The 22,982-nt window shown below is 37.8% G+C and overlaps 1 protein-coding gene across 3 annotated transcripts in view; it reads left to right on the top strand.

Annotated features, from left to right (window-relative positions):
* The window catches only part of LOC136864311 (mucolipin-3), a 226,723-nt gene that overhangs the window by 50,739 nt on the left and 153,002 nt on the right, over positions 1-22,982 (top strand). For all 3 annotated transcript variants that reach the window (XR_010859294.2, XR_010859293.2, XM_067141128.2), the window contains exon 4: positions 17,061-17,211. Coding sequence is in view for 1 of the 3 variants with exons in the window: in XM_067141128.2 (XP_066997229.2) it covers positions 17,061-17,211 (151 nt within the window). In the remaining 2 variants the exon portion in view is untranslated. The remainder of the gene's footprint in view (positions 1-17,060; positions 17,212-22,982) is intronic.

The raw sequence follows: 22,982 nt of genomic DNA, 5'->3' as shown, positions 1-22,982 counted from the left end.
GTTTATTTGATCTTGATGCTGAAGATTCTTAAAAATGTGTTGCATTCCATTACAAAGTTCTAATAGTCAAATGACTTGTGGTAGCAATGACATTTTGGATTAAGTTGTGCACATAATATGGTTAATGTTAAAACAAGTTGCATTGATGCCGTTAAGACTTCCAGTTGATGTTCTTTGATATATTGTATAATTCTTCTTCTACAGGTTTTTCCACACATGTTAGGTCATGGGTGCAAACTTTGTTGCATGTGTGAATGTGGCCCTGTTTTATGGCCAAGTGCCCTTCATGAAACAGCCCTGTGTGGAGGCCTGTAATCACTGTTGTGTGAATATGAAAAGGATAGTGTTGGGACAAACAAGTACAAGCAGTCCCCGAGCCAGAAGAATTAATCAGATGTGATTAAAATCCCCAACCTGTCTGCAAATCAAACCTGGGACCGTCTGAACTAAAGGCCTCAATGCTGACCATTCAGCCAAGGAGTCGGACTATTTTTTCTCTCTCAGTTCTGTAATAAATTTTATATACCTGGGTAAATACAGTGATCTAGGGATTTATGTCTTGTGTGTCAGATGCCCGTGTTTGATCTGATGTGTCTGTGCAGATTGGCAGTTTTTCAATAACAATTTTGGTTTAAAAGAAGATTCCACCTTCCAGTACTTCATTTATTGGCTAATCTATGACTTTTACATAAGTTTAGCTTAATGGCTTCATTGTCTAATAATAATAGAACGTGTTTCGTTCCAATTTTGCAGAACATCTTCAGCTAAGAAGTGTACCTTACAAAAATTGACATAAACAATTAAAACATAAGATGTAATAGTTGATTAAGAGTTCTGCACTGTTGGAGCTGAGAAAGCACATAAAAACAGCATAGTGATGTTTAAGTCTGTGAAGAATTATGTCCACTGATAAGTTTTTATCGAATGTTATCTTCTTTCTCAACTCTTTATCAGTTGTAGAATATAAACCTTTTAAATCAAATTTTACATATTTTAGTGATTTTAATTGCTTATGTCAATTTTTGTAATGCACGCTTTTCTTAGCTGAAGGTGTTTTGCAAAATTGGAACGAAAAATGTCCTATTATAATTAGACGATAAGACCGTAAGCTAAACTTGCATAGAATTCATAGATTAGCTAATAAATTAAGTATTGAAAGGCAGAATCTTCTTAAACCAAATTTCAGTTAACGCCAATACGGAATTCTACAATGATATTCATACATTATTTTCCTATCTTATTTCATCAGAGCTTTGGGCAAAGGTGCAGAATCCTTCTGAAACACGGACGTCTGTTGCGTATGCTATCCCTCCAGGGCTTCACAACTATCTCCAGCACCTAAGTTTAGCTAGCTGTGTAAAGTAAAGGGGTGGGATGATGTATACTTCATCACTCACCTCCCATAAAACTATCATACCATCCCATGTAAATTAATCAATATAAGGTCTCTTTTTAAGTATTTTGCCCAGTGGTTGGCAACAGTGTGCTACATGTTGTTAATTCTTAGACCCCCATGCTTTTTGTGCAGTGTTTGATTTATGGAATAGTTATTGCTCTGTACCATGATTGAGGTAAAAACATTTGTAGGTGTTGTACACGTGAAGAATTTTGAGGTTACATTTTGTGGTTCATAATATTAGTCTTCAGTGGGTACAACTCCCATGAGGTGAAGTGTGTTTGTAACGTTATTGTAGAGTATATCTATAATTCTAGAGAACATTATGAAGGTGTCAATGATTAACCTCTTGTCACTGAGTGTGACTTCCTCAACAATATGCATGATAGTCTCTGCCAAATCATATAATACCACTTATGAAACAAAACAGAGGATATGTTAGCTATTAAGAAAGATTAAAGGTATGTAATAGACGGAAAAGTGCAAAAAAAATTTTTTTAAATGTAAGTGGTGTTTATTCTTGTTCCGATTAATTTATGTCTGTAGTTGCAGCAAACTGTGCATTTCATGGGGATATCAGAAGGATCTGCATATAACCATTCTCATTTCTGCTATTCGTTTATTGATCCTGGTAAAATTTTATTTTCTTGAAGGAAAAGCAGAGCAGGCTTGGTTTTTCTGGATGTTTCAAGTTCCTTAATAAACACTTTGCTTGGAGCAGCCATTGTTCTTGTGTGTGTGCTGTCGTGAACTGATCCTCATATCATACAATTTATTGAATGTCCTCGTCCAATAAAGTGTGGATTATGCTCTTGAACACCTTGAGATTTCTAGCAATGGATCTCATTCATGTTCTAGGATTCTCATAGACAGTGTTCTGGATGTGCTGTGCAAAGTACCCTGATACTGTCAGAAAAATATGAATGTTCCTTGTGCTTGGATACCTCACAATTTTGTGCACGACTGACCTGGCAGCTTTCAAAGATGACTAGGAGAATGCAGTGTCACCTACATAATAAAGACAGTGGCTGTTGATTTCTTTTGGTAGGCTTCGAATGTCTCTTAGGTAGGAAACAGCAGAAGCAGAAATGTAAACTGGATATTGTTTTCAATCGCTGACCTTAATCTTGACGTACTTCTTATTTATTTATTGATTTATTTATTGATTTATTTATTTATTTATTTAATTTATTTATTTATTTATTTATTTAGTTATTTATTTATTTTCAAGTCTTCGTCTGTTCAGTGGTTTGAGAAATATTAATAGATATTAAAGCCAGAATTATCCAGTTTGGACGTGACATATCTCTGATACCTCCACAGAGCGTAATACATTAAGAACAGCATGTGTGGCCAGTTTGCAAGCTGTTAAGATCTCAGAATTCAGTAGCACTTGATAGAAATGTTAAGAATAAACAACTTCACATTTGGAAACTCTTTTATTGTACTTCGTGTTTCAAATGGTAATGGGAATAATTCCCTAATCATCGATATGTATTGTATATACAGTAGAGTCTCGATTATCCGACCTAAACGGGACCTGGAGTACGTCGGATCACCGAAAATGTCGGATAATACAGAATAACTGAGAACTGAGACAAACAGGAAGGCTATACTCTAGTACTAAAACAATGACGTGTTTTATGGTACTCTGTTTATTCAATTGTACAGTACATGCAGTATTGAACGAAAATATTCCAGATGTCTTACGAAAAGAAACTTTTCTCCACAGGTATTAAGCTGCCTAATGCCGTATCGTTTCTTCCACCGATCAAGCCACCCAGCACTGGCAGGAAAATTAGGATCCCATTCATTAAACTCCTTCTGGAAATACACAGCCTTTTCCTGCAGAATGGGGCCAGATATTGGCAGGTCCTTCTCCCGGTGTTGAGATAACCAAAGAAACAGTGCTTCACTTACTTTTTCGTACTCACATTTTTCATTTTTCTCTGCTCTGGTAGAGCACCCCTTTTAAATTTCTTCCCTCTGTTTTGTTCCAGTCTCCCACTGTAACACATCCAACATCCATAATCTGAAGCCACATTTCCCCTTTGTCCAGTCTCTTTAATGCACTCAACTTGTCTTCCATAGAAACAATCACTTTCTTCCATTTACTCGCTATACTCACAGAGGATATGAAAACTACAACATCCGCACCCAACCAATACTGCAATGAGCAATGACTGAAGACTCACTGCACCTGTCCTTGAGAAAAAAAAAACTGTCCTACCGCCAGCGGTCAGGCCAGTGCTTGTCCCATGGTCGCACCCTCCACAGCAGGTGTGCCTGAATTTATTCTCCACCAAAAGTTCAAATTAAGTCTACCAGTGTCGGATAACACGGAATGTCGGATAAGCGAAGGTCGGATGAGTGAGACTCTACTGTAATATCTAGGCTTGTATTTTATTATTTCATGTCATTAATACAAATCATTTATATGGAGTACTTGTATGTTGTCCACCAATGATTGTGGTTTTAGTTTACCGCCAGTAAGTTAAAAAATTTAAAAACTGGATTTCCACTTCTTGAGAGCCACTTGGCCCTGAGGTTCACTGGGCCTACTCCAAAAATGAGTGCCAGATTAATTCCAAAGACAAAAGAGCTAACCACTCTATCCCTATTCTTTTTACAGCTTTGTAAATGTCTATATATTAATGTAACCGTAAAATACTTGTCTGTGCTTTTGCAGTTGGGAATGGGGTGGGGGGACATTTTCTTCTTAGTCGTACAGAGGGGGAACCTGAGTTTCATTGGCCTTAATATTTGTGTTTTTCAACTTGATAAATGTATGTGTATAATACTTTGCAACATCTGGTGTAAAATTCTAGTTCTGTTGTGTTCTGTCCATTACACATTCTAAGCATCCTAAAACTAATCAAGTCACCGTCCTTATTTTGTTGGTGATTATGACATTCTTCTCCTTATCTTTGATAGGAGAATGGAAGAAACATGTGAAATGTTCTCATGTGGAAGTGGGTAAGTTGGTGGATGAGTGAAGCTAACCGGCTGCCTTGCCACACTAATCACGTCAGTGGCTGTCGTTAGCTCTGACCTGAAGTGTTTCCCCATTTGGAAACTACTGCTTCTTTAGGTCGATGGTAATTTCTGTAGCTACCATGAAATCGATTTGTAAGATGATATTCTATTTGATTCTATTCATGACCACAAAAGGATGTTCAAATGACATCTTCCCAATTTTTTATTTTAAGGTAGATTTGTACTTTACATTCTGTCGTTGCTACAGCTGTGTTCAAATAAGCAGATGATCAAAATTGTTTGAGACAGAGAGAGGTATCCAACAAGGAAGTGTCTTATCACCACTCTTTTTCATAATAATAATGGACAAGATCATAAAGTCTGTCAAGAAAATGGACAGCAGACCAATGCCTGGCATTTGCTGATATGCTGTTATGGGGAGAAACAGAAGTTGAAGTACAGGTACAGGAAAAACTGACTGATTGGAACAATATGTTCAATAACTTCGGCCATTTTTGGCAGCGCTGAGGATGGTTTTCCATGGTCTCCCAGTTTTCGTACCAGGCACATGCTGGGTCTGTACATTAATCAAAGCAATGGTTGATTCCTTTCCACTCCTAGCCGTTTCCTCTCCCATCGTCACCATAAGACCTGTTTGTGTTGGAGCAACATAAAGCAAACTGGAAAAAAATAATAACTTCGAGCTGAGGACGTGTAAAACAAAGATTGTAGGAATAACCATCAACAGGAACGGAACAAACTCAAACCTCTTTTTGGAACTAATCAAATTAGGTTCAGTTTCTAACTTAAAGTACCTTTGGATGCACAGACTTGAAAGTCAATACTGTCAAGCTGGAAATACTCAGTAGGACACACAAAGCATCAAACTTTTACAATCAAGTCAGAAACCTACTCTGGGACTGCATAATACCACATAAAGCAAAAACAAACCTGTACCACACGCCAGAAAATACTTCTACCTTACTGGCCAAGGAAGTGCTGGATAGACGGTGAAATCAGGTGTGGAGGAGAGAGATCTCAGATGGGAGGATATCCTGGAAAAGAAGATGTATTCAGGCAGGAAGAGATGGCGAGCGTTTGTACACCACATGCAGGGAACTGGAGTTGGAAAATGGTGGTGGTGGTTATTGTTGTTAGTGAAAATAAGATATTCTTTGTGGTTCATGATTTTAATATGAACTACAGTCTAAACAGAGTGACAGCATAAGATGAGAGCAAGGCTATTTCAGGAAGGTTAGGTTAGTGTTGGAGATTATATGTGGCCATATTTTCTCAAGCTGAAAATGGGACACTTATCAACTGACTTGAAAAGAAATATTATTTGGCCTTTAAGTTAAAGCAAATAGAAAAACTATAAGCCTGTTTATCTATTCATTATAAACATAAAGCAAAATTATTGCAATAGGCCTACTGAATACACATTTATAGCATTGATATTTACTATAAAAATTGCATACGTTTTACATCATGTTATATAGACTGACTGACAGAGCAAATGTAACGCCAAGAAGGAGTGGTTCGAAAGGGATGAAAGTTGGGGAAAAAACAGAGACGGCACGGACGAATAATTGATGTTTATTTCAAACCGATATGCAGGTTACACAATGCGCACGGCATCGACTCAGTAGGATGTAGGACCACCGCGAGCGGCGATGCACGCAGAAACACGTCGAGGTACAGAGTCAATAAGAGTGCAGATGGTGTCCTGAGGGATGGTTCTCCATTCTCTGTCAACCATTTGCCACAGTTGGTCATCCGTACGAGGCTGGGGCAGAGTTTGCAAACGGCGTCCAATGAGATCCCACACGTGTTCGATTGGTGAGAGATCCGGAGAGTACGCTGGCCACGGAAGCATCTGTACACCTCGTAGAGCCTGTTGGGAGATGCGAGCAGTGTGTGGGCGTTCATTATCCTGCTGAAACAGAGCATTGGGCAGCCCCTGAAGGTACGGGAGTGCCACCGGCCGCAGCACATGCTGCACGTAGCGGTGGGCATTTAACGTGCCTTGAATACGCACTAGAGGTGACGTGGAATCATACGCAATAGCGCCCCAAACCATGATGCCGCGTTGTCTAGCGGTAGGGCGCTCCACAGTTACTGCCGGATTTGACCTTTCTCCACGCCGACGCCACACTCGTCTGCGGTGACTATCACTGACAGAACAGAAGCGTGACTCATCGGAGAACACGACGTTCCGCCATTCCCTCATCCAAGTCGCTCTAGCCCGGCACCATGCCAGGCGTGCACGTCTATGCTGTGGAGTCAATGGCAGTCTCCCGAGCGGACGCCGGGAGTGCAGGCCTCCTTCAAGCAATCGACGGGAAATTGTTCTGGTCGATATTGGAACAGCCAGGCTGTCTTGCACATGCTGAAGAATGGCGGTTGACGTGGCGTGCGGGGCTGCCACCGCTTGGCGGCGGATGCGCTGATCCTCGCGTGCTGACGTCACTCGGGCTGCGCCTGGACCCCTCGCCCGTGCCACATGTCCCTGCGCCAACTATCTTCGCCACAGGCGCTGCACCGTGGACACATCCCTATGGGTATCGGCTGCGATTTGACGAAGCGACCAACCTGCCCTTCTCAGCCCGATCACCATACCCCTCGTAAAGTCGTCTGTCTGCTGGAAATGCCTCCGTTGACGGCGGCCTGGCATTCTTAGCTATGCACGTGTCCTGTGGCACACGACAACACGTTCTACAATGACTGTTGGCTGAGAAATCACGGTACGAAGTGGGCCATTCGCCAACGCCGTATCCCATTTATCGTTCGCTACGTGCGCAGCACAGCGGCGCATTTCACATCATGAGCATACCTCAGTGACGTCAGTCTACCCTGCAATTGGCATAAAGTTCTGACCACTCCTTCTTGGTGTTGCATTTGCTCTGTCAGTCAGTGTAATGAACCTACAGGACATATTTTTCTAAAGGATGGATTTTCTTCAGAAGTTTCTAATTTTGCTTCAAGTAATTGAAAAACTCAAAGCAACTGTATTTTAGATTGACTTTGGTAAGCAACAATGCTTTCAGCATTCCAAATATATATTTTTTTTTCTGATGTTCATATTTTTCTTATGATGGATAAATTAAGTATAAGATTTGCTTGAAACTTGAAATTGACAAAATTGAAATATTATCTTTTAAATTATTTGTTCAGTAATATTTTTTTATCATAGAAATTGTCACAATATTCGGCTTAGCTCTAACATTTCATTTTAAAATTTCATGGATCACATTTTACAAGTGTGCGTGGATTGGACTTGTTAAAGTAGATTATTTCTTCTTAACAAAAATGTCTCGCACTTATTCATGGACTAGCTTCCTGATATTAAGAAGGATTGCTTTGATCTGTCTTCATAAATTAGACGCATACAGAATAAGACCATTTTCATTCCTGTGTAGCATTCATTGGCTAGATATCATTTAATATCTTCTAACTTATAATATAATCGTCAACATATTCAATATCTACTATGGAAATGAGTGAGATTGTCCTAAATAGTTATGGTAGCTTCATAATTAAATTGCAACACTAGTCTATTATCTCATAAAATTCAATCAATCTCATATATGTTTGTAGGGAATACCATGGATGAAAATTCTGAGTCCTTATTAGTCATAAGTTATTAAGAAGACATTACAGACTGTATATATTTCACTAATAACTTGTTATATTACCTACAATCACCTTAAGCCACTTAATCTGAATTTATCATTGAAATTGCCCCGTGATTGAAGATCATGGGTTATTAGAATTTTTTTAATGACCAATATGTATCAATAGCTCGTAAGTACCATATCCTGTTGCCATTTCCCAAGCGAAATGGATTATTTATTATGTAAACATCATCACCACAAAATCTACCATTGATCTGCGTCTGCACTACTAAACTACCCTTTATTTATTAATATTTATAAATCCTTCCTCATATTTCTTCACATTTAACATAATTTATCAATTCTTTCCTTCATAAAACAATATTCTACCATTTCGCACGTCCTTCCTCATATTTCTTTTATACATATTTTTACCGCACCACATGTCAGTAATTCTTATTTAATTCACAGTAACACGTAATTCACTTTTCACAAAACCACAATATCATTTCACGGATCAACATCTATCTCTCATTTCTACCAATATGTATCTTATTTGTACATACGCATCCATATTTAACCTCTTCTGATTTATTACTGGTGATAAATCATCAATCATTACGAACTTGATAACCTACAACTCAATATTATCTAATACATTCTATTCTCATCACATATTCCTATTAATGGGAAGGTTTATTATGATTGAATATCGCTTACATAACATTATACTGTTATATGGTCACTTCCCTATCTTAAGATAAACTGTATTCATGCTGAAGACTACCTATCACCTTCCTAAGTATGTCACTTACTGGGTCACTCGCGAAGAAATACACGATATTGAATTGAAAATGAAAACCTACAACCTGTTTTCGGTCATTGACCGGGTCAGGGATGGAATGAATGAAGCAGATATAGGCTATTGGTACGATGGGGTCGCCACTCCCAAAGTGATTTATTGATGACTGATAGATGCTATGAAATGAGAATGGAGAGTGTTGCTGGAATGAAAGATGACAGGGAAAACCGGAGCATCCGGAGAAAAACCTGTCCCGCCTCCGCTTTGTCCAGCACAAATCTCACATGGAGTGACCGTGATTTGAACAACGGTATCCAGCGGTGAGAGGCCGACGCGCTGCCGCCTGAGCCACGGAGGCTCACGATATTGAATTATATTATGAAAATATAACGATCTGTTCCCTTTCAAATAAACATAATCTACATTCTACAAAGAAAATATAAAACTCACTTTGTAATATTCTGACAACTTATCTTATTCTTTATTAGTCTGCCGGGTTTGATGTTGGTTCAGCAACACCATCAGCTGCACTGGTCCTCCTTTGATGTTATGGGCTTGATTATCTGGCATCTTTTCTGCGTGAAAAGAGCTCTCATCTGCCCATGATGTTGGCTGGTCTCCTCCGGTCGTCAACCCCATTCTCGATTTACAGGTCCATTACTTCAGTTTCTTGTGCATTGAGCAAACACAGATTCAAATACAATATTAATGAAAACATTTTGTCAGATGCAAAGCCTTCTTGTTTTACTGTCTTGTTTTATGTTGGCTTATATAACGTCTATGTGTAAGTTGTTATACAGACTACCAAAATGTCGGACATAACTTTATCTCGTTTAATTCAATGGTATTTTCAATATGATTGGGTCTTCTTAATATGCTTCCTAACGAAACCTTTTTTTTATACAAGTCAGGTCCATTCAGTAGCTTCTTCTTTTCCCTTCTACTGTTCTAGATGAATTCTATTATTCTATTTAACTTGTTTTTGGTCTTAAATATTACATTACCGGGCGAGTTGGCTGTGCGTGTAGAGGCGCACGGCTGTGAGCTTGCATCCGGGAGATAGTAGGTTCGAATCCCACTATCGGCAGCCCTGAAGATGGTTTTTCCGTGGTTTCCCATTTTCACACCAGGCAAATGCTGGGGCTGTACCTTAATTAAGGCCACAGCCGCTTCCTTCCAACTCCTAGGCCTTTCCTATCCCATCGTCGCCATAAGACCTATCTGTGTCGGTGCGACGTAAAGCCTCTAGCAAAAAAAAAAAAAAAAAAAAAAAAATTAAATTATACTTGTATGATACGTGCGGATGTATATAATTGCTGTTACTTCGACTTTCTTCAGATTAATTTGTCATTTGACTTCCAAATAACTCTTCTTGAAATTGTATCTGCAGTTTCCTTTTGCCTGTCTTCTCAAAAATCAATTCTCTCTTGTTCTCAGTGTTGGTGCTAACAATTTTAAAAGATACATTTTGTCTCAGTCATGGTCACTGTGATTCGAATTGCACCTGTATCATATAACTTGTATTTTTCTGACGATTAAATGCGTACTATTTAATTTCATTCGCGGTAAATAGTAAAAATCTTGACTCAGTGTATTAGCAATCAGGACAATGGAATGGCACATTATCTTCCCCTGGCTTGGATAAATATATTGCTTGCAATTTATATTATTTCTTTTCATTTAAACGGGACTTTTCATTGTCCTGCATTTGCATCATTGCCTCGATTTGAATTTCTATAATATTATTTTGACTTCACTCGTAATCTTCTGCATAGTATAGCTTCAGGTTTTTTGCATTATATACGTTCCTGTATATGCCTGTCATATTCTCAACTATGTATGCATTGTTCCCTAGTACCCTTAATGATATGGGCCAACAAATAGACAAAACAAATTTTGAAAAGATTTGGTCAAATGTATTGGAGCTAGGTGATTTTCTTAATAATATAAGGTCATTATTTTTAAAAGGTGGATGGAACTTCTTATTTTTGAACTCTCTTTAATCTTCTAATAGACTCTCTTTTCAACTTTTCTTTCACCATTTGATAGATTTCTCCGCTGCTGGGTTTCAGTTCATTTTTCCAAATATTCGACTCCTCTTTCTCTTAATCATTCAGAACCTTTTCAATACTTTGTATTATTTCTTCTTCTAATTTTTGAATGCCATTCTTCTTTGGATTGTGCAATCTTTTGTTTGACTCTGTACTTCTTGTCCTTCGATTTTCATGTGCTCAACATCCCATGTGTCTTCATTCAATTTGATTTTTTCCTTTATTTCTATGCTGTCATTCTCGGTAATAGGAAATCTTATTTCTTGTTTTTTTAGGTCGATGGTCATTTCTGTAGCTACCATGAAATAGATTCGTAAGATATTATATTTGATTCTGTTCATGACCATAAAAGGATGTTCAAATGACATCTTCCCAATTTTTATTTTAACGTAGGTTTGTACTGTACATTCTATCATTTTGTCCGGTATTATTCCACAAAATTTTGTTTTTTCCACTGGTATTATCAGTAATATATTTTTATTAATTGACTTCATCAAATAATGCTTGGGATATAACACTTATGATTGCCCCTGAATTGATTAAGCAATGTGTTCTTAATCCATTTACTCGTATGATGATGATGATGATGATGATGATAGGTAAATGCACTTGCCTTTCTTTACTATTCTTTGGTACTTCACCTAACTCATCTGGATTCATCTCTCATGATTCAATTTGTGAAATTAACCAACATTCAGTTTTGTTATTTGATTTATCCATCATATTATACATTTCTTCTAATCTAAAATTGGAGTTTTTCTTATTTATTCGGTGGACCTATATCGTAAGATTGGGCATCTGGGTTTAATCTTTGTTCTTCCCTTTCCTTTCACGTGTACGATTGCAATTTTAAGCTTTCTGCTCCTGCAGTGTCTCCATATATATTTTGATCTTTAATAGCGTTTTTCCATTTTTCCTTTTCCTGGTTTTCTTCCCTTAGGTCTTGGATATATTGCCTGTTTCTATATTCTCTCTCTTCATAATTGATTTTTCTTCGCCTGTGTGCGGGTCTTCTTCGATAATTTCCTCTATTTGTTATTTTTTAATTGATTACCTGGTCGATAATATGGCACGAATCTACTATTGCCATTCTGTCTTCCAACTGTTTGACAATTTTCCCTACACTTACATCTAGTATCTTCCCTCAGTCTTTCTCCATTCTCATTCCATTCTTTCTTTCTGGAATTTCTATTGTTTTCTCTTTTCTGCAAATGAATTTCTGATGACATCTTCCCCTGGTTAACGTGTTTATTACTTCTTCGCTATTCGTATTTCTATTTATTCTGCTCGTCGCGTGCATTGAAGTCATGTCAAGCTGCCTAAGAATGCTTTCCATATCAACTGCAGATTCAACATTTGCGGCTGCAAGCAATCTTTGTATTGCTGGAGGAATCTGTTACTGAATTATTTTTATTGCCTCTAATTTGCTTGGTGCTGAATCTAAATCTTGCGATCATGAAATTGGTAGGAATCGCTATAACGCATCTGTCCCACTGACGTATATTTGTTTTTAATACAGCTCTAGTCTGAGATTCTGCTGAATCTCTGGATTCCAAAAACGTTTTAAGAATGCTATCTTAAATTCCTCATAATCATGGAATGTATATTTAAATGCTTGGTACCATAAATTTGGGTTGGAATCCAAGTGTTTTTCAATTACTCTAAGCTTTTTCTCATCCGGTATCTTGTTTTCTCGAAAGAATTCCTCCATCTCGCGCAGAAATCTCCTTGGTGACATGCTCGCTGTGTTATTAAAGTGCTAAGGTCGATCATCATAAGTTTTAATAATGCTTATTATGGCTAGGCTTCCATTATTATTGGTTCCCACTATTATATTTTTGTTACTTTGTTCCGCTTTGCCTGATATTGTGGGTGTTCCTTCTCTTTCATTAATTTGCGACTCCATTACTCTCTGTCCATTTATGACTTTATATGACTGATTTTGTCACTTGTACCTCATTTCTAATGTTTTGAGTTTCCTTTCGTATTTGTTCCAATCCTCCTTCCGTTTTGTTCATCCTCTCTTCTGCCTCAGGTTTCTACCCCACTGTCGGCAGCCCTGAAGATGGTTTTCCATGGTTTCCCACTTTCTCACCAGGTAAATGCTGGGGTTGTACCTTAACTAAGGCCACAACCACTTCCTTTCCACTTCTAGCCCTTTCCTGTCCCATCATCGCCATAAGACCTATCTGTGTCGGTGCGACGTAAAGCCAATAGCAAAAAAAAAAAAAAAAAAAATCATCTGCCTCATTTTTATTTCTCTCCATTTCTTCTTTCGTAACGTCCATCTTGTCTCTAATTTGGTCACGTGCTATAATAAAATTTACTTCCATCATTCTGTTTATCTCTATGCTCTCATTTCTCTTTTTATTTTCTCTTCATACTGATTCCGTTTCTCCTGTGAATCTATTTTCATTGACTCCATATTATCTGTCAATTTCTTTATTTCGTCTTCTGTCAGACTTGGAATATAATTTTTACTGTCAGTCAATTCTCCCCTGATCTTGTTGACCTCTTCATATATTTCTTTGTTCTTGTTTCACATGGTCTCTATCATTTCACTTCGGAGATTCGTTAGACCCTTCGTTATTTTCATAACTTCTCTTCCAATCTTGCCAATCTCTGTTTTCATAATTTCTTTTTGCCTTTCCTCCATGTTTCTTATTTCTTCCGTCTGGTTTCGTTGCAATTCTTCTTGCTTCTGTTGACATTCTTCTTGTAACTTTGCAAATAATTCTTCCTCCTGCTTTCGTTTTCTCGTCTTGCTTTCTAATCATTTCTTGCTGTTTTTCTTCTTGCTTTCTAATAATTTCTAAGATCTCTATTATTCCTCTCTGTTCTTTTTCTTTTCTTTGGGATATTTTCTTTATCTCCTCATCCTTCTCCTGTTACCTCTCTTCCTGTTCTTTTTTATATTCTTCAAATTGCAATCTTAACTGATTTATATTTGACATTTCTGTTTTTTTTTTCTTAATCAAAATATATCGAAGTTCCTATTTTCCTCCATATTAATTATAGTATCAGTATACTCTTCAATATTTCAATTCATTTGGATTCGACGGTCCGGATTCCCCCATACTGACTAACATATTATCCTGGTTATTTATGAAAAACAATCGTTCTTAATATCAATCAAGCTTCTACCTTTTCAATGTTATTATTTTTCTTATGCACCTTACATTATATAATCCATATATATAAAATAAGAGTTTTGACTGTACATTGCTCAGAATTTAAAAAGGATGGCATTTCTGTATCAGTCGTGTCCACAGTAACAAGGAAATGTATTTTTAAATTTTCCGTAATTTCTGTCTGTGTATGTATGTACACGCATCACGAGAAAACGGCTGAAGAGAATTTAACGAAAATCGGTATGCAAAGTCGCTACAATCTAGGCCATAAATAATTGTATTCACGCTGAGTGAAATGATACTTTAGCGGTAGGCCTAAAATTTAATTCTCAAATATTTGTTATTAGTGGTCATATATTAACAGAAATCGGTAGGCGAAGTCGGAGAATAAGTACCTACAATCTAGGCTACAAATAATTGTATTCATGCTGAGAAAAATGGTAGTTTAGGGGAGGCCCTAAAATTTAATTTCTCAAATACTTATGTTATTAGTGGCCCTGTCATAATGAAAATCGGTACACAAAGTCAGGGAATAAGTAGCTATGATCTAGGCTGTAAATAATTTTATTCATGCTGAGTGAAATGGTAGTTTAGGAGAAAGCCTAAAATTTATTTCTCAAATATTTGTTATTAGTGGTCGTATCGATAAATACCACACAACTAAAGTTATATAGTATTAAATTCCCAATCATTTGTCTTATACATTTTACCGTACCGGCTATTCATGAATTTGGATTTTTGTTACTAAGTCCATATCAGCGCTGAGCCGCGAGAAAATGAGTAAACAGAATTTAATGAAAATCGGTATGTAAATTCAGAGAATAAGGAACTACAGTCCACGCTACAAATAATTTTATAAGATGCCCTAATCTCACTTAGTCCAAAGAAAATTAAATGGGAAGGCCTACAATGTATAAAGCTCATAAAATTGATCAACAATAACATTACGTTGACCATCGTTTGTTCTTATGTGCTTTGCGCCTTCTGTTGCCACTCACCTCCGATAGATAGGATTACGGCTGCGTACCAAGTATTTTTTAAATTTTCCTTACGTCGCAGCGACACAGATAGGTCTTATGGTGACGATGGGATACGAAAGGGCTAGGAATGTGAAGAAAGAGGCCTTGGCCTTAATTAAGGTACAGCCCCATCATTTTCTTGGTGTGAAAATTGGAAACCACGGAATGCCATCTTCAGGGCTGCCGACAGTGGGGTTCGAATCCACTATCTCCTGGATGCAAGCTCACAGCTGCGCGCCCCTAACCACACGGCCAACTCGCCCGGCTGTACCGAGTGTAACAGCCTGCCTGAATATTGGCGGGAAGTAACTGCGGAGTTATATAACTTTCTTCTTTAGCATGCCATTCCTCTGGTTTATAAATGTTCTGATACTACTGGTACGTAACACACTGGTCCATCATAGCATTCCAGCTCTTCAATCCCTACTCTGAGGCACTGATTGGAATGCGCAGTGTGCATATTTAACAGAATAATGGCAGAGAAGTGCTCGCGGCTGTCCGCGGCCTGGTCATTCCAGCTCTGGACTTATGGACGGTTAGACCGGCACCATAGTATTAATCGCTACTGTCGTACTGATGTTTTTGTAATGACCTATGCTGACTTCAGTTAAGAAAACCACAAGCTCAGTCTTTCTGAGAATCCTGTAGCGAAGCACGGGTACAGCAGCTAATATAATCCAAATTCTATGATATTTTTTACAACTATCTTACTCTGTTAAGTAATCATAATTATTATGGCAATTTTATTATCTCTCTCTTCTTTCTGCTCCTGCATGCAGTATTATAATTTTTCTTGTTTCTTGGGTCAACATTCTCTTCTCTTCACTTCATTTTGTGGTGTGAAATTATCCTTGTTCTTCCTATTCTATTTTTCTTGCCTTCTCCTTGGTCTCCAACATTTTCTTGTTACCTATCTCTCTCTCTCTTCCTTTTTGTATTTTGCATTGGAATGACAAATTTTCTCTTGTCCTTCTATTCGCTCTCTTTTTCTTGCCTTCTACTCTGCGTATTAAATTTTTCTTGGTTTTGGTCACAATTCTTTTTTCTCTTTACAGTTACATGTTGGTGATATATTTTTCTTGATCTGTGCGTACGTGTCTCCGTCTCTTTTGCTTCCATGTTGGTAGCCAAATTTTTCTGCCTCTTCATGTCCTTTTTTTTTGTCTCAATGTTGGGTGCCAAATTTTTCTTTGACGCCAAGAGACTTGGACTCGGGAAACGGCGCAGTAGTGAACATACATTTTTGTTTCGGCATCTTTAATCTTGCATCATACTCCAACTACTGTTGCTGAGAGAATGAACCAGTGACTCTCTTCAAGCAAGAAAAAACAAATGCAGGCAGGGTAGGGGCGTTGCCATATTGGTTGTTGCTCATAACGAATGTCACAGTCCCCTATATTCCCTCTTTACTCTTAGTCTTCAGTATCTACAATAATTTAAAATATTATGTTTTCAAAAATAGACTAAAATTAAATTTCATTTTCTAACAAAACTTGACATAGAGGCATCCCAACAAAATCTATCAGGACACCTGGACAACAGGTTGAAAAATTGGACATCGGTTCACTTTAGATAATACCGTGAATATGATGACTGAGAAGTTCAGATGGTCCGTGAAATGGAGAAGATGGAGACTATATAAAGCTGATCTCGTTGACTAAAATCCACCAGCAGAAGAAATAAGTGTTTCCTGGCACATTTTCCTCATAACGAGATTAAATTTTGGAAGAGCTGCACAGAAGTCGATTGGTAATTTTGCAGATACGGGAGTATAGTTGATTTTGGTGGATGTGCTGGTTCATTTGTTCTATCCCTCTTCCTACTTCACTCCTTCTGTCTGTGTTGTATATCACATTGTAATACTATGTTATTTTATATCTGAAGACCTTGAAGATGATTCAGTGTTAAAATATATATATATATTTTTGCAATATAGAATATCTACCATTGCTTTACTGTCGCAAATTACTTTCCTTTTAAATGCTGACTTCTTGCTAGGAACTTTTGGCTGTCTTCTGTTTTGGATAATATTTTTCGTATATTAATATTGATTACTTCATTTTTGTTTCAGTATTCAAAACTTGAAAATGCTATTGGTCCATATTCATACACAGAGGAAAACAACACAATGCCTCCTCCTGTGCTTTGCTTATATCAGTACAAAGAGGGTACTATTTATGGTTTTAATGAAAGTTACATCTTCAACAGTGAGATAGATGAAAGTAAGTATATTTGTTAAATATTTGTTAGTTTTTAATCTGAAGAAGAATGAGGGGTTTAGAAAGAAAAGCAGATATTTTGCACCTTTTCACACATGGAATTTAATGCATTTTTTTAGCTACTCCAGTAGGACACCTCTGTTGTGTTGCTAAGAAGCAAAGACAGACCTGTAAAATGCTATTCCAGTTTAAAAAACAGTTGTAGAAACAAAAACTGATTAAGTTGTATGATGGTGAGATTCAAAAACTGATATTTGCTGTCGGGCTGAGTGGCTCAGATGGTTGAGGTATTGGCCTTCTGACCCCAACTTGGCAGGTTCGATCCTGGCTCAGTCTGGTGGTATTTTGAAGGTGCTCAAATACGTCAGCCTCCTGTCGATAGATTTATTGGCACGTAAAAGAAATCCTGCGGGACAAAATTCCAGCACTTCGGCGTCTCCAAAAAACGTAAAAGTAGTTAGTGGGACGTAAAGCCAATAACATTATTACTGATCTTTGCTAATGCCAATCAAGGCATCAGAATCGGGGTCATGTGACCACCAGCTGTTGTCTGCTGTGCCATGTGACTGAACCTTTTGTTGTTGTTGTTGTTGTATACACGAAACCTGCTAGTCAGTTTGGTAATACAGTAGAACCCCATTTAACCTAAATAAAGGGGGCGGAGCCACTTTGGTTGACGCGTTTTTTCAGACGACACGTCAAATATTTTCGGAAGTTAAATGTGGAAATAAAAATGCATAAACTCTGTTAAGCAAAGGTGCATACTGTATATTAACATAAAAATGTTCACATAATATCACTCATTGTATAAAATCAGTGACTTTCTTCTGAATTTTCTTGGTGCAGCGCTGTCGTGCAGCTACATCACGCCAACGATACATCAGCTGGTGTAGATTCATTGCTTTGTTCAACAGAACGCAAAGCAATCTGAAATAACGAAACATTTTTTTTTTTTGTTACTTTTGAACTGAATATTGTATACAGTAATTTTATTACAGTAGTGTTATTAAAGCGTGTGGTACTGTATTTTAATAAAAATTCCAAATAAATCTTATCTCCAATGCATTCATCATCTGCTGCAACTCTATTCTCAGAACTGCTGTTGTCAGTCAGAGTCGTCTGCATAATATTAATGACGAATAATACAGTAATAATAATAATAATAATAATAATAATAATACAGTAATAATAATAAATCCTGCTTCTTCAAGAAAAAATGTCATGGAATGAACTAGAGGGTAAGAAAATGTTTTGTTTTATGCTGCACATGCATTCTGGCATGTCATAATATAAAAATAGGGTTTGCCTATTAGCTCTAAGCATGTATAGGAAGAGAATTATTAATATTGATGGCTAAGAACGAGAGGGGTAAAAACAAAATATTAAAACAGTTTTGCCAGAGTATTTCGGTTAAGCCGGGTTTCGGTTAAGCGAAATTCGGTTAAGCAGGGTTCTACTGTAATTTAATTGTGCTTCATTTTATTTTATTACTGTAATGGATATTGCCGAAGGAATAAGTTTTTCTCCAAAAGCAAAAGGATGAAAACGTGAAAAATATCATTTGAAATGGGGGTGTGATTTAACAAAAGAGAAAAGGTAAATGTCTATCCTAACCTAACCTATCACAATGCTATTCCTGACACAGAAAAGTTACAGTATTTTTTTGTGCGTTTTTAATAAAATAAACAGCAGATCTGAGTTAAGGCAGTATTATTCGAACTGTAGGAAAATTAAAATGACAATTACCTGATATGCTTTACGTGAAGCAGTCAGGTACAAAAGACTTACAAATGCAAGTGCCTGGTATGCAAGTGATAAGAAAAAAATGAGCAAACCAAGTTGATGGAGGTTTAAGTCAGCTGTTCTACAAGCAGCACACTGTATCCCACAGTACAGGACATGGCAGGAGTAATTGTGAGCACCTCCACTGACCTCCCTCCTCTTCATGCATGTAGCAATTGACTTGCCTGGCGAGACTTGCTGGCTACCCCTGTCTGTGCTTGCACTCAGTCACGCTTGCTTGACGTGTAGTGAAGTTTCACAAGCTACTGTCGGTTTTCGAGGCTTTGTTTTGTGTTGTGTGTATAGTGTACCTTTGCTTGCATCTTTTATGTGAATAAAAAATGAGCATAAACTCAAAGCAGCACAAAATTGAACATGAAAATTGAATTTACAAAGAATGCTGGGAGAATGACTACTGAATTAATGACAATGGTGGGAAGTTTGTGTTTCATATGCATGCAAATTGTGTCTGTATGAAACAAGTACAGTGTTACTTGCAACAACAAAAAATATATATATATGTATATAACCCAGCACCCTTCACTGAAGGTAGTCTGGTTAAAAAACTGTACTATAGAAATGGCAAAGGCTTTTGGAGATGCTAAAATGGCTGAGGAATTTGAATCAGTGCTACTTTCCAGCCAAACTCTACAGAAAAGGGTCATTGATATGGGATAAGTAAAAAAAATTGATTAGATTGGTTAAAGAACGAGCACATTTCTTGCTGTCCCTTGATGAAATCACTGATAATTTAATGTCAGTTGGCTATTCATATCTGTAAAGAGAAGCAATTTGATAGATAGATATGGTTTATTTTAACTGGCAAAGTTAGGGACACGTGTCCCTGTCTTACACTTAACCAGTGAAATACATAAATAATATAAAATAAAAATATTCGAATACTGAATTTAAAAAAAAAAAGACAAATTACTATTCTACATGCTGTCTCACTGTACATAAAATATCTATTGTAAAACACAATATAAATTAACACTTCCTAAGTATAATAATATAATATCTGCGCAAAAATTAACATATAGCAAATTGCAATAATAATAATAATAATAATAATAACATACATACATACATTATCATTATAGACTGTTATGCCTTTCAGCGTTCAGTCTGCAAGCCTCTGAGAATTTACTAAACGTCGCCACAATCCTCGATTTGCAACTAGTGTTGTGGCCTCATTTAGTTCTATACCTCTTATCTTTAAATCGTTAGAAACAGAGTCTAACCATCGTCGTCTTGGTCTCCCTCTACTTCTCTTACCCTCCATAACAGAGTCCATTATTCTCCTAGGTAACCTATCCTCCTCCATTCGCCTCACATGACCCCACCACCGAAGCCGGCTTATGCGTACAGCTTCATCCATCGAGTTCATTCCTAAATTAGCCGTTATCTCCTCATTCCGTGTTCCCTCCTGCCATTGTTCCCACCTGTTTGTACCAGCAATCATTCTTGCTACTTTCATGTCTGTTACTTCTAACTTATAAATAAGATATCCTGAGTCCACCCAGCTTTCGCTCCCATAAAGCAAAGTTGGTCTGAAAACAGACCGATGTAAAGATAGTTTCGTCTGGGAGCTGACTTCCTTCTTACAGAATACTGCTGATCACAACTGCGAGCTCACTGCATTAGCTTTACTACACCTTGATTCAATCTCACTTACTATATTACCATCCTGGGAAAACACACAACCTAAATACTTGAAATTATCGACCTGTTCTAGCTTTGTATCACCAATCTGACATTCAATTCTGTTGGATTTCTTACCTACTGACATCAATTTAGTCTTCGAGAGGCTAATTTTCATACCATACTCATTGCACCTATTTCAAGTTCCAAGATGTTAGACTGCAGGCTTTCGGCACAGTCTGCCATTAAGACCAAGTCGTCAGCATAGGCCAGGCTGCTTACTACATTTCCACCTAACTGAATCCCTCCCTGCCATTTTATACCTTTCAGCATATGATCCATGTAAACTACAAACAGCAAAGGTGAAAGATTACAGCCTTGTCTAACTCCTGTAAGTACCCTGAACCAAGAACTCGTTCGACCATCAATTCTCACTGAAGCCCAATTGTCAACATAAATGCCTTTGATTGATTTTAATAATCTACCTTTAATTCCATAGTCCCCCAGTATAGCGAACATCTTTTCCCTCGGTACCCTGTCATATGCTTTCTCTAGATCTACGAAACATAAACACAACTGCCTATTCCTCTCATAGCATTTTTCAATTACCTGGCGCATACTGAAAATCTGATCCTGACAGCCTCTCTGTGGTCTGAAACCACACTGGTTTTCATCCAACTTCCTCTCAACGACTGATTGCACCCTCCCTTCCAAGATGCCTGTGAATACTTTGCCTGGTATACTAATCAATGAGATACCTCGATAGTTGTTGCAATCCTTCCTGTTCCCTTGCTTATAGATAGGTGCAATTACTGCTTTTGTCCAATCTGAAGGTACCTTACCAACACTCCACGCTAATTTGACTACTCTATGAAGCCATTTCATCCCTTCCTTCCCACTATACTTCACCATTTCAGGTCTAATTTCATCTATTCCTGCTGCCTTATGACAATGGAGTTTATTTACTATCTTTTCCACTTCCTCAAGCATAATTTCACCAACATCATTTCCCTCCTCCCCTTCAGCTTGACTGTTTGCAACACCACCATGATGATTTCCTTTTACATTGAGAAGATGTGCAAAATATTCCCTCCACCTCTCCAGTAATTCCCTGGGGTCTGTTATGAGTTCACCTGAATTACTCAAGACACTGTTCATTTCCTTTTTCCCTCCCTTCCTAAGATTCTTTATTACTGTCCAGAAAGGTTTCCCTGCTGCTTGACCTAGCCTTTCCAGGTTATTACCAAAATCTTCCCATGACTTCTTTTTGGATTCAACAAGTATTTGTTTTGCTCTGTTTCTTTCATCTACGTACAAATCCCTGTCTGCCTCGGCCCTTGTTTGGAGCCATTTCTGATAAGCCTTCTTTTTACGTTTACAGGCTGCTCTCACTTCATCATTCCACCAAGATGTTCGCCTTTTCCCATCTTTACACACAGTTGGCATTCCCTTGCTGTTTCTACTACAGCATCCCTGTATGCCACCCATTCACTTTCTATATCCTGAACCTGCTTACTGTCTACTGTTCGAAACTTCACACTAATCATATCCATGTACTTCTAATTTCCTCGTCCTGGAGATTTTCTACCCTTATTCGTTTGCAGACAGATTTCACTTTCTCTACCCTAGGCCTAGAGATACTTAGTTCACTACAGATCAGATAATGGTCTGTATCGTCGAAAAATCCCCGAAAAACTCTTACATTCCTAAAAGATTTCCTGAATTCAAAGTCTGTTAAGATATAGTCCATTATGGATCTGGTACCCCTAGCCTCCCATGTGTATCGGTGAATAGCCTTATGCTTGAAGAATGTATTCGTAACAGCTAACCCATACTAGCACAGAAGTCCAGCAAACGCTTTCCATTCCCATTAGCTTCCATTTCTTCCCCGCATTTACCAATGACCCTTTCGTATCCTTCAGTTCTATTCCCAACTCTCGCATTGAAATCGCCCATTAGCACTATTCTATCCTTGCTGTTGATCCTGACCATGATGTCACTCAATGCTTCATAAAACTTGTCAACTTCATCCTCATCTGCACCCTCACATGGTGAATACACGGACACAACTCTTGTCCTAATTCCTCCCACTGACAAATCTACCCACATCATTCGCTCACTTACGTGCCTAACAGAAACTATGTTGCGTGCAATGGTATTCCTGATAAAGAGCCCTACCTCAGACTCTGCCCTTCCCTTTCTAACACCCGTGAAGTACACTTTATAATCTCCCATCTCTTCCTCCTTATCTCCTCTTACCCGAATATCACTTACTCCTAGCACATCCAGATGCATCCTCTTTGCTGACTCAGCTAGTTCTACCTTCTTTGTTCCATAAGCCCCATTAATAT

Source organism: Anabrus simplex, chromosome 2 (assembly GCF_040414725.1).
Source record: "Anabrus simplex isolate iqAnaSimp1 chromosome 2, ASM4041472v1, whole genome shotgun sequence".
In the NCBI taxonomy this organism is placed as follows: Eukaryota; Metazoa; Arthropoda; class Insecta; order Orthoptera; family Tettigoniidae; genus Anabrus; species Anabrus simplex.
The sequence above is the reverse complement of the archived record's forward strand: the minus strand, read 5'-3'. Positions and strand labels throughout refer to the sequence as shown.